Source organism: Littorina saxatilis, linkage group LG10 (genome assembly GCF_037325665.1).
Source record: "Littorina saxatilis isolate snail1 linkage group LG10, US_GU_Lsax_2.0, whole genome shotgun sequence".
Taxonomy (NCBI): Eukaryota; Metazoa; Mollusca; class Gastropoda; order Littorinimorpha; family Littorinidae; genus Littorina; species Littorina saxatilis.
In genome coordinates, this window is record NC_090254.1 from 120,865 (window position 1) to 138,940 (window position 18,076).

An 18,076-nucleotide genomic window follows, 5' to 3' on the forward strand; every position below is an offset into this window, starting at 1 on the left:
AAAAAAGTAGGACTGAATTGAGTGAAATACTCTTTTTTAAGTGCAAAAGACATGCCTGTATCTTTTTCTGTCAAAGAGAGGACCTTTCATATCGGGGTTTCTTTAGAAATGACAATTAGACACATGCAGTACGCTCTATGTCGTGGGTTACATGGTTTCCACTTTAGGCTTCAATATCCCACAGGAAAGAACTTTAGCTCAGTTATTGCAATTTGCATGTGGACAACATTGATAAATAAATATGCAAACATGAAAGTTTGAAATTACAAGTTTCCATAAGTTAACTAGATCGAAGTAGAAAGTGGAAACCGTAACCCACGCAATTTCCAGGTGCAAAAGTTTTTCTTGTAGGTCAAATGTAGCAACTAGCCTTTTGGGCACCCTTTTGGGTTTTAATACATGATAGAAAGATTTAAGTGAGCAAAAAGTTTTCGATCTGTGCTCACTGGGTTTATGTGTATAGAGATAATACTGTCGTGAGTTACATGGAAACCATAGTTTGTAATGTCTTTTATTTCCAAAGAAAAGAACTAAAACTTGATTATTGCAATTTGCATGTGGACAACATTGATAAATAAATATGCAAACATGAAAGTTTGAAATTACAAGTTTCCATAAGTTAACTAGATCGAAGTAGAAAGTGGAAACCGTAACCCACGCAATGTCCAGGCGCAAAAGTTTTTTTTGTAGGTCAAATGTAGCAACTAGCGTTTTGGGCACCCTTTTGGGTTTTAATACATGATAGAAAGATTTAAGTGAGCAAAAAGTTTTTGATCTGTGCTCACTGGGTTTATGTGTATAGAGATAATACTGTCGTGAGTTTCATGGAAACCATAGTTCGTAATGTCTTTTATTTCCAAAGAAAAGAACTAAAACTTGATTATTGCATGTGGACTACATAGATAAATAACTATGCATACATGAAAGTTTGAAATTTTCAAGTTTCCATAAGCGACAATCCTAAATGAGAGAATTAATCGATTGTCGATCGTGCGTTGCAGAAGAATCGAAAATTTCATAATGGCGCCGATCATGAGAACACATGTGCTGCTCAAACTTTGCACCAGATCAAGCTTTAATCAGCAAAATATCGCAAAATTCGTCGATGAATATATGCTACAATTGTCAAAAAAGATTTTACAGGTCTCAAACAGTGAAGATACAGCGTGGTCTGTCGTGAGTTACGTCTCAAAAACCGGAAACGAATACGATTGGGTGGATAAATTCTCATTGTCTATTCACATGACCGGGTCAAACGTCATGAATGGAACTTTCGACGGTGTTCCCGCGATCTCACAACGCGTGTGTGATAGGCAATGCGGGATTTGTCGTCTGCTGTGGCCATGCTTTCGTGGGTTACAGATGGAAACGAAACAAGGGTGGGGTACATTCAAGCGCGATTATAAGCTGAAATAAATTTGTTTCCTACCGTAGTGCTGTGTTTTGAAAACCTAAATGTTGTTGAAATAAATAAATAATGACTTTGAATAACTTTGAGGTTTCCTTTGTTCAGCAGATCGCATTTTTTGATGAAGTTGAAACCGGAAACGACGGTAACCCACGATTACGTGTTTTCTTTGCCGATCAAACTCCCAGAAGAAGAAAAATAGATGTAATTCTTGAGTGTGTATGTCGAGAATAATCCTTCAGCTGACCCATAAACATCACAATAAAATTCACAGAACTTTATTCTCCGTTATGTACAGCTGCAACACAGACTGGTGTATTTTTGTCCCAGTTTTAGGTGCTGTTTTGGGGGCATTTTGGCTAAAAATTAAATCGTTTAAAACCCACAGCAATGTTTGGAAACCCAAACTTGGTTGTTACAGTAAGTCAAATCCATCCCCTTTGACATCAAAGCATCCCCTTTGTCATCCATTGCTCAGAGATATTGTGACAGTCATTCAAAGTTGACAACCCATAGTATTTCCCAGTATCTAGGACGTGCACATATATATCTCAACACACTGGCCTGTCTATAGTGAGTAGTCATATATCTCAACACACTGGCCTGTCTATAGTGAGTAGTCATATATCTCAACACACTGGCCTGTCTATAGTGAGTAGTCATATATCTCAACTCACTGGCCTGTCTATAGTGAGTAGTCATATATCTCAACACACTGGCCTGTCTATAGTGAGTAGTCATATATCTCAACTCACTGGCCTGTCTATAGTGAGTAGTCATATATCTCAACACACTGGCCTGTCTATAGTGAGTAGTCATATATCTCAACACACTGGCCTGTCTATAGTGAGTAGTCATATATCTCAACACACTGGCCTGTCTGTAGTGAGTATTGCTACATGGGAGTAATAGTATGAAAGTCTATCAAATACATCATGTGTGACTGTTACCGCCTATCAAATGCATGAGGTGTGTGTGTATGAACGTCTATCTAACGCATGGTGTGTGTGTGTGTATGAACGTCTATCCAACGCATGGTGTGTGTGTGTGTATGAACGTCTATCCAACGCATGGTGTGTGTGTGTGTGTATGAACGTCTATCCAACGCATGATGTGTGTGTGTGTGTGTATGAACGTCTATCCAACACATGGTGTGTGTGTGTGTGTGTGTGTATGAACGTCTATCCAACGCATGGTGTGTGTGTGTATGAACTATCCAACACATGGTTTGTGTGTGTGTATGAACCCCTATCCAACGCATGGTGTGTGTGTGTATGAACGTCTATCCAACGCATGGTGTGTGTGTGTATGAACTATCCAACGCATGGTTTGTGTGTGTGTGTATGAACCCCTATCCAACGCATGATGTGTGTGTGTGTATGAACTATCCAACGCATGGTTTGTGTGTGTGTGTATGAACCCCTATCCAACGCATGATGTGTGTGTTGCAGCAAGATCAGCGGAGGGACGAAGGCGGTGAAGGTGTACCCCCTGCCTCACATGTACGTCGTCAAGGACCTGGTGCCCGTGAGTTGACACACTGTCATTACCTGTCTCTTTCCCTCCACACACTGTCATTACCTGTCTCTTTCCCTCCACACACTGTCATTACCTGTCTCTTTCCCTCCACACACTCTCATTACCTGTCTCTTTCCCTCCACACACTGTCATTACCTGTCTCTTTCCCTCCACACACTGTCATTACCTGTCTCTTTCCCTCCACACACTGTCATTACCTGTCTCTTTCCCTCCACACTGTCATTACCTGTCTCTTTCCCTCCACACACTGTCATTACCTGTCTCTTTCCCTCCACACACTGTCACTACCTGTCTCTTTCCCTCCACACACTGTCATTACCTGTCTCTTTCCCTCCACACACTGTCATTACTTGTCTCTTTCCCTACACACACTGTCATTACCTGTCTCTTTCCCTCCACACACTGTCATTACCTGTCTCTTTCCCTCCACACTGTCATTACCTGTCTCTTTCCCTCCACACACTGTCATTACCTGTCTCTTTCCCTCCACACACTGTCATTACCTGTCTCTTTCCCACCACACACTGTCATTACCTGTCTCTTTCCCTCCACACACTGTCATTACCTGTCTCTTTCCCTCCACACACTGTCATTACCTGTCTCTTTCCCTCCACACACTGTCATTACCTGTCTCTTTCCCTCCACACTGTCATTACCTGTCTCTTTCCCACCACACTGTCATTACCTGTCTCTTTCCCACCACACACTGTCATTACCTGTCTCTTTCCCTCCACACACTGTCATTACCTGTCTCTTTCCCTCCACACACTGTCATTACCTGTCTCTTTCCCTCCACACTGTCATTACCTGTCTCTTTCCCTCCACACACTGTCATTACCTGTCTCTTTCCCTCCACACACTGTCATTACCTGTCTCTTTCCCTCCACACACTGTCATTACCTGTCTCTTTCCCACCACACACTGTCATTACCTGTCTCTTTCCCTCCACACACTGTCATTACCTGTCTCTTTCCCTCCACACACTGTCATTACCTGTCTCTTTCCCTCCACACACTGTCATTACCTGTCTCTTTCCCTCCACACACTGTCATTACCTGTCTCTTTCCCACCACACACTGTCATTACCTGTCTCTTTCCCTCCACACACTGTCATTACCTGTCTCTTTCCCTCCACACTGTCATTACCTGTCTCTTTCCCACCACACACTGTTATTACCTGTCTCTTTCCCTCCACACACTGTCATTACCTGTCTCTTTCCCACCACACACTGTCATTACCTGTCTCTTTCCCTCCACACTGTCATTACCTGTCTCTTTCCCTCCACACACTGTCATTACCTGTCTCTTTCCCTCCACACACTGTCATTACCTGTCTCTTTCCCACCACACACTGTCATTACCTGTCTCTTTCCCTCCACACACTGTCATTACCTGTCTCTTTCCCTCCACACACTGTCATTACCTGTCTCTTTCCCTCCACACACTGTCATTACCTGTCTCTTTCCCTCCACACACTGTCATTACCTGTCTCTTTCCCTCCACACACTGTCATTACCTGTCTCTTTCCCTCCACACACTGTCATTACCTGTCTCTTTCCCTCCACACACTGTCATTACCTGTCTCTTTCCCTCCACACACTGTCATTACCTGTCTCTTTCCCTCCACACACTGTCATTACCTGTCTCTTTCCCTCCACACACTGTCATTACCTGTCTCTTTCCCTCCACACACTGTCATTACCTGTCTCTTTCCCTCCACACACTGTCATTACCTGTCTCTTTCCCTCCACACACTGTCATTACCTGTCTCTTTCCCTCCACACACTGTCATTACCTGTCTCTTTCCCTCCACACACTGTCATTACCTGTCTCTTTCCCTCCACACACTGTCATTACCTGTCTCTTTCCCACCACACACTGTCATTACCTGTCACTTTCCCACCACACACTGTCATTACCTGTCTCTTTCCCTCCACACACTGTCATTACCTGTCTCTTTCCCTCCACACACTGTCATTACCTGTCTCTTTCCCTCCACACACTGTCATTACCTGTCTCTTTCCCTCCACACACTGTCATTACCTGTCTCTTTCCCTCAACACACTGTCATTACCTGTCTCTTTCCCTCCACACACTGTCATTACCTGTCTCTTTCCCTCCACACTGTCATTACCTGTCTCTTTCCCTCAACACACTGTCATTACCTGTCACTTTACCTCCACACACTGTCATTACCTGTCACTTTCCCTCAACACACTGTCATTACCTGTCTCTTTCCCTCCACACACTGTCATTACCTGTCACTTTCCCTCCACACTGTCATTACCTGTCACTTTCCCTCCACACACTGTCATTACCTGTCTCTTTCCCTCCACACACTGTCATTACCTGTCTCTTTCCCTCCACACACTGTCATTACCTGTCACTTTCCCTCCACACACTGTCATTACCTGTCTCTTTCCCTCCACACACTGTCATTACCTGTCTCTTTCCCTCCACACACTGTCATTACCTGTCTCTTTCCCTCCACACACTGTCATTACCTGTCACTTTCCCTCCACACACTGTCATTACCTGTCTCTTTCCCTCCACACACTGTCATTACCTGTCACTTTCCCTCCACACACTGTCATTACCTGTCTCTTTCCCTCCACACACTGTCATTACCTGTCTCTTTCCCTCCACACACTGTCATTACCTGTCACTTTCCCTCCACACACTGTCATTACCTGTCTCTTTCCCTCCACACACTGTCATTACCTGTCTCTTTCCCTCCACACACTGTCATTACCTGTCTCTTTCCCTCCACACACTGTCATTACCTGTCTCTTTCCCTCCACACACTGTCATTACCTGTCTCTTTCCCACCACACACTGTCATTACCTGTCTCTTTCCCTCAACACTGTCGTTACCTGTCTCTTTCTCACCACACACTGTCATTACCTGTCTCTTTCCCTCCACACTGTCATTACCTGTGTCTTTCCCTCCACACACTGTCATTACCTGTCTCTTTCCCTCCACACACTGTCATTACCTGTCTCTTTCCCTCCACACACTGTCATTACCTGTCTCTTTCCCTCCACACACTGTCATTACCTGTCTCTTTCCCTCAACACTGTCATTACCTGTCTCTTTCCCTCCACACACTGTCATTACCTGTCTCTTTCCCTCAACACTGTCATTACCTGTCTCTTTCCCTCCACACACTGTCATTACCTGTCTCTTTCCCTCCACACACTGTCATTACCTGTCTCTTTCCCTCCACACACTGTCATTACCTGTCTCTTTCCCTCCACACACTGTCATTACCTGTCTCTTTCCCACCACACACTGTCATTACCTGTCTCTTTCCCTCCACACACTGTCATTACCTGTCTCTTTCCCTCCACACACTGTCATTACCTGTCTCTTTCCCTCCACACACTGTCATTACCTGTCTCTTTCCCTCCACACACTCTCATTACCTGTCTCTTTCCCTCCACACACTGTCATTACCTGTCTCTTTCCCTCCACACACTGTCATTACCTGTCTCTTTCCCTCCACACACTGTCATTACCTGTCTCTTTCCCTCAACACTGTCATTACCTGTCTCTTTCCCTCCACACACTGTCATTACCTGTCTCTTTCCCACCACACACTGTCATTACCTGTCTCTTTCCCTCCACACACTGTCATTACCTGTCTCTTTCCCTCCACACACTGTCATTACCTGTCTCTTTCCCTCCACACACTGTCATTACCTGTCTCTTTCCCTCCACACACTGTCATTACCTGTCTCTTTCCCTCCACACACTGTCATTACCTGTCTCTTTCCCTCCACACACTGTCATTACCTGTCTCTTTCCCTCCACACACTGTCATTACCTGTCTCTTTCCCTCCACACACTGTCATTACCTGTCTCTTTCCCTCCACACACTGTCATTACCTGTCTCTTTCCCTCCACACACTGTCATTACCTGTCTCTTTCCCTCCACACACTGTCATTACCTGTCTCTTTCCCTCCACACACTGTCATTACCTGTCTCTTTCCCACCACACACTGTCATTACCTGTCTCTTTCCCTCCACACACTGTCATTACCTGTCTCTTTCCCTCCACACACTGTCATTACCTGTCTCTTTCCCTCCACACACTGTCATTACCTGTCTCTTTCCCACCACACTGTCATTACCTGTCTCTTTCCCTCCACACACTGTCATTACCTGTCTCTTTCCCACCACACACTGTCATTACCTGTCTCTTTCCCTCCACACACTGTCATTACCTGTCTCTTTCCCTCCACACACTGTCATTACCTGTCTCTTTCCCTCCACACTGTCATTACCTGTCTCTTTCCCTCCACACACTGTCATTACCTGTCTCTTTCCCACCACACACTGTCATTACCTGTCTCTTTCCCACCACACTGTCATTACCTGTCTCTTTCCCTCCACACACTGTCATTACCTGTCTCTTTCCCTCCACACACTGTCATTACCTGTCTCTTTCCCACCACACACTGTCATTACCTGTCTCTTTCCCTCCACACACTGTCATTACCTGTCTCTTTCCCTCCACACACTGTCATTACCTGTCTCTTTCCCTCCACACACTGTCATTACCTGTCTCTTTCCCTCCACACACTGTCATTACCTGTCTCTTTCTCACCACACACTGTCATTACCTGTCTCTTTCCCTCCACACACTGTCATTACCTGTCTCTTTCCCTCCACACTGTCATTACCTGTCTCTTTCCCTCCACACACTGTCATTACCTGTCTCTTTCCCTCCACACACTGTCATTACCTGTCTCTTTCCCTCCACACACTGTCATTACCTGTCTCTTTCCCTCCACACACTGTCATTACCTGTCTCTTTCCCTCCACACACTGTCATTACCTGTCTCTTTCCCTCCACACACTGTCATTACCTGTCTCTTTCCCTCCACACACTGTCATTACCTGTCTCTTTCCCTCCACACTGTCATTACCTGTCTCTTTCCCTCCACACACTGTCATTACCTGTCTCTTTCCCTCCACACACTGTCATTACCTGTCTCTTTCCCTCCACACACTGTCATTACCTGTCTCTTTCCCTCCACACACTGTCATTACCTGTCTCTTTCCCTCCACACACTGTCATTACCTGTCTCTTTCCCTCCACACACTGTCATTACCTGTCTCTTTCCCTCCACACACTGTCATTACCTGTCTCTTTCCCTCCACACACTGTCATTACCTGTCTCTTTCCCTCCACACACTGTCATTACCTGTCTCTTTCCCTCCACACACTGTCATTACCTGTCTCTTTCCCTCCACACACTGTCATTACCTGTCTCTTTCCCTCCACACACTGTCATTACCTGTCTCTTTCCCTCCACACTGTCATTACCTGTCTCTTTCCCTCCACACACTGTCATTACCTGTCTCTTTCCCTCCACACACTGTCATTACCTGTCTCTTTCCCTCCACACACTGTCATTACCTGTCTCTTTCCCTCCACACACTGTCATTACCTGTCTCTTTCCCTCCACACACTGTCATTACCTGTCTCTTTCCCTCCACACACTGTCATTACCTGTCTCTTTCCCTCCACACACTGTCATTACCTGTCTCTTTCCCTCCACACACTGTCATTACCTGTCTCTTTCCCTCCACACACTGTCATTACCTGTCTCTTTCCCTCCACACACTGTCATTACCTGTCTCTTTCCCTCCACACACTGTCATTACCTGTCTCTTTCCCTCCACACACTGTCATTACCTGTCTCTTTCCCTCCACACACTGTCATTACCTGTCTCTTTCCCTCCACACACTGTCATTACCTGTCTCTTTCCCTCCACACACTGTCATTACCTGTCTCTTTCCCTCCACACACTGTCATTACCTGTCTCTTTCCCTCCACACACTGTCATTACCTGTCTCTTTCCCTCCACACACTGTCATTACCTGTCTCTTTCCCTCCACACACTGTCATTACCTGTCTCTTTCCCTCCACACACTGTCATTACCTGTCTCTTTCCCTCCACACACTGTCATTACCTGTCTCTTTCCCTCCACACACTGTCATTACCTGTCTCTTTCCCTCCACACACTGTCATTACCTGTCTCTTTCCCTCCACACACTGTCATTACCTGTCTCTTTCCCTCCACACACTGTCATTACCTGTCTCTTTCCCTCCACACACTGTCATTACCTGTCTCTTTCCCTCCACACACTGTCATTACCTGTCTCTTTCCCTCCACACACTGTCATTACCTGTCTCTTTCCCTCCACACACTGTCATTACCTGTCTCTTTCCCTCCACACACTGTCATTACCTGTCTCTTTCCCTCCACACACTGTCATTACCTGTCTCTTTCCCTCCACACACTGTCATTACCTGTCTCTTTCCCTCCACACACTGTCATTACCTGTCTCTTTCCCTCCACACACTGTCATTACCTGTCTCTTTCCCTCCACACTGTCATTACCTGTCTCTTTCCCTCCACACACTGTCATTACCTGTCTCTTTCCCTCCACACACTGTCATTACCTGTCTCTTTCCCTCCACACACTGTCATTACCTGTCTCTTTCCCTCCACACACTGTCATTACCTGTCTCTTTCCCTCCACACACTGTCATTACCTGTCTCTTTCCCTCCACACACTGTCATTACCTGTCTCTTTCCCTCCACACACTGTCATTACCTGTCTCTTTCCCTCCACACACTGTCATTACCTGTCTCTTTCCCTCCACACACTGTCATTACCTGTCTCTTTCCCACCACACACTGTCATTACCTGTCTCTTTCCCTCCACACACTGTCATTACCTGTCTCTTTCCCTCCACACACTGTCATTACCTGTCTCTTTCCCACCACACACTGTCATTACCTGTCTCTTTCCCTCCACACACTGTCATTACCTGTCTCTTTCCCTCCACACACTGTCATTACCTGTCTCTTTCCCTCCACACACTGTCATTACCTGTCTCTTTCCCTCCACACACTGTCATTACCTGTCTCTTTCCCTCCACACACTGTCATTACCTGTCTCTTTCCCTCCACACACTGTCATTACCTGTCTCTTTCCCTCCACACACTGTCATTACCTGTCTCTTTCCCTCCACACACTGTCATTACCTGTCTCTTTCCCTCCACACACTGTCATTACCTGTCTCTTTCCCTCCACACACTGTCATTACCTGTCTCTTTCCCTCCACACACTGTCATTACCTGTCTCTTTCCCTCCACACACTGTCATTACCTGTCTCTTTCCCTCCACACACTGTCATTACCTGTCTCTTTCCCTCCACACACTGTCATTACCTGTCTCTTTCCCTACACACACTGTCATTACCTGTCTCTTTCCCTCCACACTGTCATTACCTGTCTCTTTCCCTCCACACACTGTCATTACCTGTCTCTTTCCCTACACACTGTCATTACCTGTCTCTTTCCCTCCACACACTGTTATTACCTGTCTCTTTCCCTCCACACACTGTCATTACCTGTCTCTTTCCCTCCACACACTGTCATTACCTGTCTCTTTCCCTCCACACACTGTCATTACCTGTCTCTTTCCCTCCACACACTGTCATTACCTGTCTCTTTCCCTCCACACACTGTCATTACCTGTCTCTTTCCCTCCACACACTGTCATTACCTGTCTCTTTCCCTCCACACACTGTCATTACCTGTCTCTTTCCCTCCACACACTGTCATTACCTGTCTCTTTCCCTCCACACACTGTCATTACCTGTCTCTTTCCCTCCACACACTGTCATTACCTGTCTCTTTCCCTCCACACACTGTCATTACCTGTCTCTTTCCCTCCACACTGTCATTACCTGTCTCTTTCCCTCCACACACTGTCATTACCTGTCTCTTTCCCTCCACACACTGTCATTACCTGTCTCTTTCCCTCCACACACTGTCATTACCTGTCTCTTTCCCTCCACACTGTCATTACCTGTCTCTTTCCCTCCACACACTGTCATTACCTGTCTCTTTCCCTCCACACACTGTCATTACCTGTCTCTTTCCCTCCACACACTGTCATTACCTGTCTCTTTCCCTCCACACACTGTCATTACCTGTCTCTTTCCCTCCACACACTGTCATTACCTGTCTCTTTCCCTCCACACACTGTCATTACCTGTCTCTTCCCCTCCACACACTGTCATTACCTGTCTCTTTCCCTCCACACACTGTCATTACCTGTCTCTTTCCCTCCACACACTGTCATTACCTGTCTCTTTCCCTCCACACACTGTCATTACCTGTCTCTTTCCCTCCACACACTGTCATTACCTGTCTCTTTCCCTCCACACACTGTCATTACCTGTCTCTTTCCCTCCACACACTGTCATTACCTGTCTCTTTCCCTCCACACTGTCATTACCTGTCTCTTTCCCTCCACACACTGTCATTACCTGTCTCTTTCCCTCCACACACTGTCATTACCTGTCTCTTTCCCTCCACACACTGTCATTACCTGTCTCTTTCCCTCCACACACTGTCATTACCTGTCTCTTTCCCTCCACACACTGTCATTACCTGTCTCTTTCCCTCCACACACTGTCATTACCTGTCTCTTTCCCTCCACACACTGTCATTACCTGTCTCTTTCCCTCCACACACTGTCATTACCTGTCTCTTTCCCTCCACACACTGTCATTACCTGTCTCTTTCCCTCCACACACTGTCATTACCTGTCTCTTTCCCTCCACACACTGTCATTACCTGTCTCTTTCCCTCCACACACTGTCATTACCTGTCTCTTTCCCTCCACACACTGTCATTACCTGTCTCTTTCCCTCCACACACTGTCATTACCTGTCTCTTTCCCTCCACACACTGTCATTACCTGTCTCTTTCCCTCCACACACTGTCATTACCTGTCTCTTTCCCTCCACACACTGTCATTACCTGTCTCTTTCCCTCCACACACTGTCATTACCTGTCTCTTTCCCTCCACACACTGTCATTACCTGTCTCTTTCCCTCCACACACTGTCATTACCTGTCTCTTTCCCTCCACACACTGTCACTACCTGTCTCTTTCCCTCCACACACTGTCATTACCTGTCTCTTTCCCTCCACACACTGTCATTACCTGTCTCTTTCCCTCCACACACTGTCACTACCTGTCTCTTTCCCTCCACACACTGTCATTACCTGTCTCTTTCCCTCCACACACTGTCATTACCTGTCTCTTTCCCTCCACACACTGTCATTACCTGTCTCTTTCCCTCCACACACTGTCATTACCTGTCTCTTTCCCTCCACACACTGTCATTACCTGTCTCTTTCCCTCCACACACTGTCATTACCTGTCTCTTTCCCTCCACACACTGTCATTACCTGTCTCTTTCCCTCCACACACTGTCATTACCTGTCTCTTTCCCTCCACACACTGTCATTACCTGTCTCTTTCCCTCCACACACTGTCATTACCTGTCTCTTTCCCTCCACACACTGTCATTACCTGTCTCTTTCCCTCCACACACTGTCATTACCTGTCTCTTTCCCTCCACACACTGTCATTACCTGTCTCTTTCCCTCCACACACTGTCATTACCTGTCTCTTTCCCTCCACACACTGTCATTACCTGTCTCTTTCCCTCCACACACTGTCATTACCTGTCTCTTTCCCTCCACACACTGTCATTACCTGTCTCTTTCCCACCACACACTGTCATTACCTGTCTCTTTCCCTCCACACACTGTCATTACCTGTCTCTTTCCCTCCACACACTGTCATTACCTGTCTCTTTCCCTCCACACACTGTCATTACCTGTCTCTTTCCCTCCACACACTGTCATTACCTGTCTCTTTCCCTCCACACACTGTCATTACCTGTCTCTTTCCCTCCACACACTGTCATTACCTGTCTCTTTCCCTCCACACACTGTCATTACCTGTCTCTTTCCCTCCACACACTGTCATTACCTGTCTCTTTCCCTCAACACACTGTCATTACCTGTCTCTTTCCCTCCACACACTGTCATTACCTGTCTCTTTCCCTCCACACACTGTCATTACCTGTCTCTTTCCCTCAACACACTGTCATTACCTGTCTCTTTCCCTCCACACACTGTCATTACCTGTCTCTTTCCCTCCACACACTGTCATTACCTGTCTCTTTCCCTCCACACACTGTCATTACCTGTCTCTTTCCCTCCACACACTGTCATTACCTGTCTCTTTCCCTCCACACACTGTCATTACCTGTCTCTTTCCCTCCACACACTGTCATTACCTGTCTCTTTCCCTCCACACACTGTCATTACCTGTCTCTTTCCCTCCACACACTGTCATTACCTGTCTCTTTCCCTCCACACTGTCATTACCTGTCTCTTCCCCTCCACACACTGTCATTACCTGTCTCTTTCCCTCCACACACTGTCATTACCTGTCTCTTTCCCTCCACACACTGTCATTACCTGTCTCTTTCCCTCCACACACTGTCATTACCTGTCTCTTTCCCTCCACACACTGTCATTACCTGTCTCTTTCCCTCCACACACTGTCATTACCTGTCTCTTTCCCTCCACACACTGTCATTACCTGTCTCTTTCCCTCCACACTGTCATTACCTGTCTCTTTCCCTCCACACACTGTCATTACCTGTCTCTTTCCCTCCACACACTGTCATTACCTGTCTCTTTCCCTCCACACACTGTCATTACCTGTCTCTTTCCCTCCACACACTGTCATTACCTGTCTCTTTCCCTCCACACACTGTCATTACCTGTCTCTTTCCCTCCACCCACTGTCATTACCTGTCTCTTTCCCTACACACACTGTCATTACCTGTCTCTTTCCCTCCACACACTGTCATTACCTGTCTCTTTCCCTCCACACACTGTCATTACCTGTCTCTTTCCCACCACACACTGTCATTACCTGTCTCTTTCCCTCCACACACTGTCATTACCTGTCTCTTTCCCTCCACACACTGTCATTACCTGTCTATTTCCCTCCACACTGTCATTACCTGTCTCTTTCTCACCACACACTGTCATTACCTGTCTCTTTCCCTCCACACACTGTCATTACCTGTCTCTTTCCCTCCCCACACTGTCATTACCTGTCTCTTTCCCTCCACACACTGTCATTACCTGTCTCTTTCCCTCCACACACTGTCATTACCTGTCTCTTTCCCTCCACACACTGTCATTACCTGTCTCTTTCCCTCCACACACTGTCATTACCTGTCTCTTTCCCTCCACACACTGTCATTACCTGTCTCTTTCCCTCCACACACTGTCATTACCTGTCTCTTTCCCTCCACACACTGTCATTACCTGTCTCTTTCCCTCCACACACTGTCATTACCTGTCTCTTTCCCTCCACACACTGTCATTACCTGTCTCTTTCCCTCCACACACTGTCATTACCTGTCTCTTTCCCTCCACACACTGTCATTACCTGTCTCTTTCCCTCCACACACTGTCATTACCTGTCTCTTTCCCTCCACACACTGTCATTACCTGTCTCTTTCCCTCCACACACTGTCATTACCTGTCTCTTTCCCTCCACACACTGTCATTACCTGTCTCTTTCCCTCCACACACTGTCATTACCTGTCTCTTTCCCTCCACACACTGTCATTACCTGTCTCTTTCCCTCCACACACTGTCATTACCTGTCTCTTTCCCTCCACACACTGTCATTACCTGTCTCTTTCCCTCCACACACTGTCATTACCTGTCTCTTTCCCTCCACACACTGTCATTACCTGTCTCTTTCCCTCCACACACTGTCATTACCTGTCTCTTTCCCTCCACACACTGTCATTACCTGTCTCTTTCCCTCCACACACTGTCATTACCTGTCTCTTTCCCTCCACACACTGTCATTACCTGTCTCTTTCCCTCCACACACTGTCATTACCTGTCTCTTTCCCTCCACACACTGTCATTACCTGTCTCTTTCCCTCCACACACTGTCATTACCTGTCTCTTTCCCTCCACACACTGTCATTACCTGTCTCTTTCCCTCCACACACTGTCATTACCTGTCTCTTTCCCTCCACACACTGTCATTACCTGTCTCTTTCCCTCCACACACTGTCATTACCTGTCTCTTTCCCTCCACACACTGTCATTACCTGTCTCTTTCCCTCCACACACTGTCATTACCTGTCTCTTTCCCTCCACACACTGTCATTACCTGTCTCTTTCCCTCCACACACTGTCATTACCTGTCTCTTTCCCTCCACACACTGTCATTACCTGTCTCTTTCCCTCCACACACTGTCATTACCTGTCTCTTTCCCTCCACACACTGTCATTACCTGTCTCTTTCCCTCCACACACTGTCATTACCTGTCTCTTTCCCTCCACACACTGTCATTACCTGTCTCTTTCCCTCCACACACTGTCATTACCTGTCTCTTTCCCTCCACACACTGTCATTACCTGTCTCTTTCCCTCCACACACTGTCATTACCTGTCTCTTTCCCTCCACACACTGTCATTACCTGTCTCTTTCCCTCCACACTGTCATTACCTGTCTCTTTCCCTCCACACACTGTCATTACCTGTCTCTTTCCCTCCACACACTGTCATTACCTGTCTCTTTCCCTCCACACACTGTCATTACCTGTCTCTTTCCCTCCACACACTGTCATTACCTGTCTCTTTCCCTCCACACACTGTCATTACCTGTCTCTTTCCCTCCACACACTGTCATTACCTGTCTCTTTCCCACCACACACTGTCATTACCTGTCTCTTTCCCACCACACACTGTCATTACCTGTCTCTTTCCCTCCACACACTGTCATTACCTGTCTCTTTCCCTCCACACACTGTCATTACCTGTCTCTTTCCCTCCACACACTGTCATTACCTGTCTCTTTCCCTCCACACTGTCATTACCTGTCTCTTTCCCTCCACACACTGTCATTACCTGTCTCTTTCCCTCCACACACTGTCATTACCTGTCTCTTTCCCTCCACACACTGTCATTACCTGTCTCTTTCCCTCCACACACTGTCATTACCTGTCTCTTTCCCTCCACACACTGTCATTACCTGTCTCTTTCCCTCCACACACTGTCATTACCTGTCTCTTTCCCTCCACACACTGTCATTACCTGTCTCTTTCCCTCCACACACTGTCATTACCTGTCTCTTTCCCTCCACACACTGTCATTACCTGTCTCTTTCCCTCCACACTGTCATTACCTGTCTCTTTCCCTCCACACACTGTCATTACCTGTCTCTTTCCCTCCACACACTGTCATTACCTGTCTCTTTCCCTCCACACACTGTCATTACCTGTCTCTTTCCCTCCACACACTGTCATTACCTGTCTCTTTCCCTCCACACACTGTCATTACCTGTCTCTTTCCCTCCACACACTGTCATTACCTGTCTCTTTCCCTCCACACACTGTCATTACCTGTCTCTTTCCCTCCACACACTGTCATTACCTGTCTCTTTCCCTCCACACACTGTCATTACCTGTCTCTTTCCCTCCACACACTGTCATTACCTGTCTCTTTCCCTCCACACACTGTCATTACCTGTCTCTTTCCCTCCACACACTGTCATTACCTGTCTCTTTCCCTCCACACACTGTCATTACCTGTCTCTTTCCCTCCACACACTGTCATTACCTGTCTCTTTCCCTCCACACACTGTCATTACCTGTCTCTTTCCCTCCACACACTGTCATTACCTGTCTCTTTCCCTCCACACACTGTCATTACCTGTCTCTTTCCCTCCACACACTGTCATTACCTGTCTCTTTCCCTCCACACACTGTCATTACCTGTCTCTTTCCCTCCACACACTGTCATTACCTGTCTCTTTCCCTCCACACACTGTCATTACCTGTCTCTTTCCCTCCACACACTGTCATTACCTGTCTCTTTCCCTCCACACACTGTCATTACCTGTCTCTTTCCCTCCACACACTGTCATTACCTGTCTCTTTCCCTCCACACACTGTCATTACCTGTCTCTTTCCCTCCACACACTGTCATTACCTGTCTCTTTCCCTCCACACACTGTCATTACCTGTCTCTTTCCCTCCACACACTGTCATTACCTGTCTCTTTCCCTCCACACACTGTCATTACCTGTCTCTTTCCCTCCACACACTGTCATTACCTGTCTCTTTCCCTCCACACACTGTCATTACCTGTCTCTTTCCCTCCACACACTGTCATTACCTGTCTCTTTCCCTCCACACACTGTCATTACCTGTCTCTTTCCCTCCACACACTGTCATTACCTGTCTCTTTCCCTCCACACACTGTCATTACCTGTCTCTTTCCCTCCACACACTGTCATTACCTGTCTCTTTCCCTCCACACACTGTCATTACCTGTCTCTTTCCCTCCACACACTGTCATTACCTGTCTCTTTCCCTCCACACTGTCATTACCTGTCTCTTTCCCTCCACACACTGTCATTACCTGTCTCTTTCCCTCCACACACTGTCATTACCTGTCTCTTTCCCTCCACACACTGTCATTACCTGTCTCTTTCCCTCCACACACTGTCATTACCTGTCTCTTTCCCTCCACACACTGTCATTACCTGTCTCTTTCCCTCCACACACTGTCATTACCTGTCTCTTTCCCTCCACACACTGTCATTACCTGTCTCTTTCCCTCCACACACTGTCATTACCTGTCTCTTTCCCTCCACACACTGTCATTACCTGTCTCTTTCCCTCCACACACTGTCATTACCTGTCTCTTTCCCTCCACACACTGTCATTACCTGTCTCTTTCCCTCCACACACTGTCATTACCTGTCTCTTTCCCTCCACACACTGTCATTACCTGTCTCTTTCCCTCCACACTGTCATTACCTGTCTCTTTCCCTCCACACACTGTCATTACCTGTCTCTTTCCCTCCACACACTGTCATTACCTGTCTCTTTCCCTCCACACACTGTCATTACCTGTCTCTTTCCCTCCACACACTGTCATTACCTGTCTCTTTCCCTCCACACACTGTCATTACCTGTCTCTTTCCCTCCACACTGTCATTACCTGTCTCTTTCCCTCCACACACTGTCATTACCTGTCTCTTTCCCTCCACACACTGTCATTACCTGTCTCTTTCCCTCCACACACTGTCATTACCTGTCTCTTTCCCTCCACACACTGTCATTACCTGTCTCTTTCCCTCCACACACTGTCATTACCTGTCTCTTTCCCTCCACACACTGTCATT

The 18,076-nt window shown here is 46.9% G+C and overlaps 1 protein-coding gene and 1 long non-coding RNA gene across 3 annotated transcripts in view; one reads left to right on the forward strand and one right to left on the reverse strand.

Moving 5' to 3' along the window:
• Positions 1 to 18,076, reverse strand: part of LOC138977915 (uncharacterized) — a 92,196-nt gene that overhangs the window by 39,386 nt on the left and 34,734 nt on the right. The window lies entirely within an intron of this gene.
• LOC138977913 (succinate dehydrogenase [ubiquinone] iron-sulfur subunit, mitochondrial-like) overlaps positions 1 to 18,076 on the forward strand; it is a 65,048-nt gene that overhangs the window by 18,915 nt on the left and 28,057 nt on the right. For both annotated transcript variants that reach the window (XM_070350518.1, XM_070350519.1), the window contains exon 5: positions 2,860 to 2,935. In XM_070350518.1, coding sequence (XP_070206619.1) covers positions 2,860 to 2,935 — 76 coding nt within the window. The remainder of the gene's footprint in view (positions 1 to 2,859; positions 2,936 to 18,076) is intronic.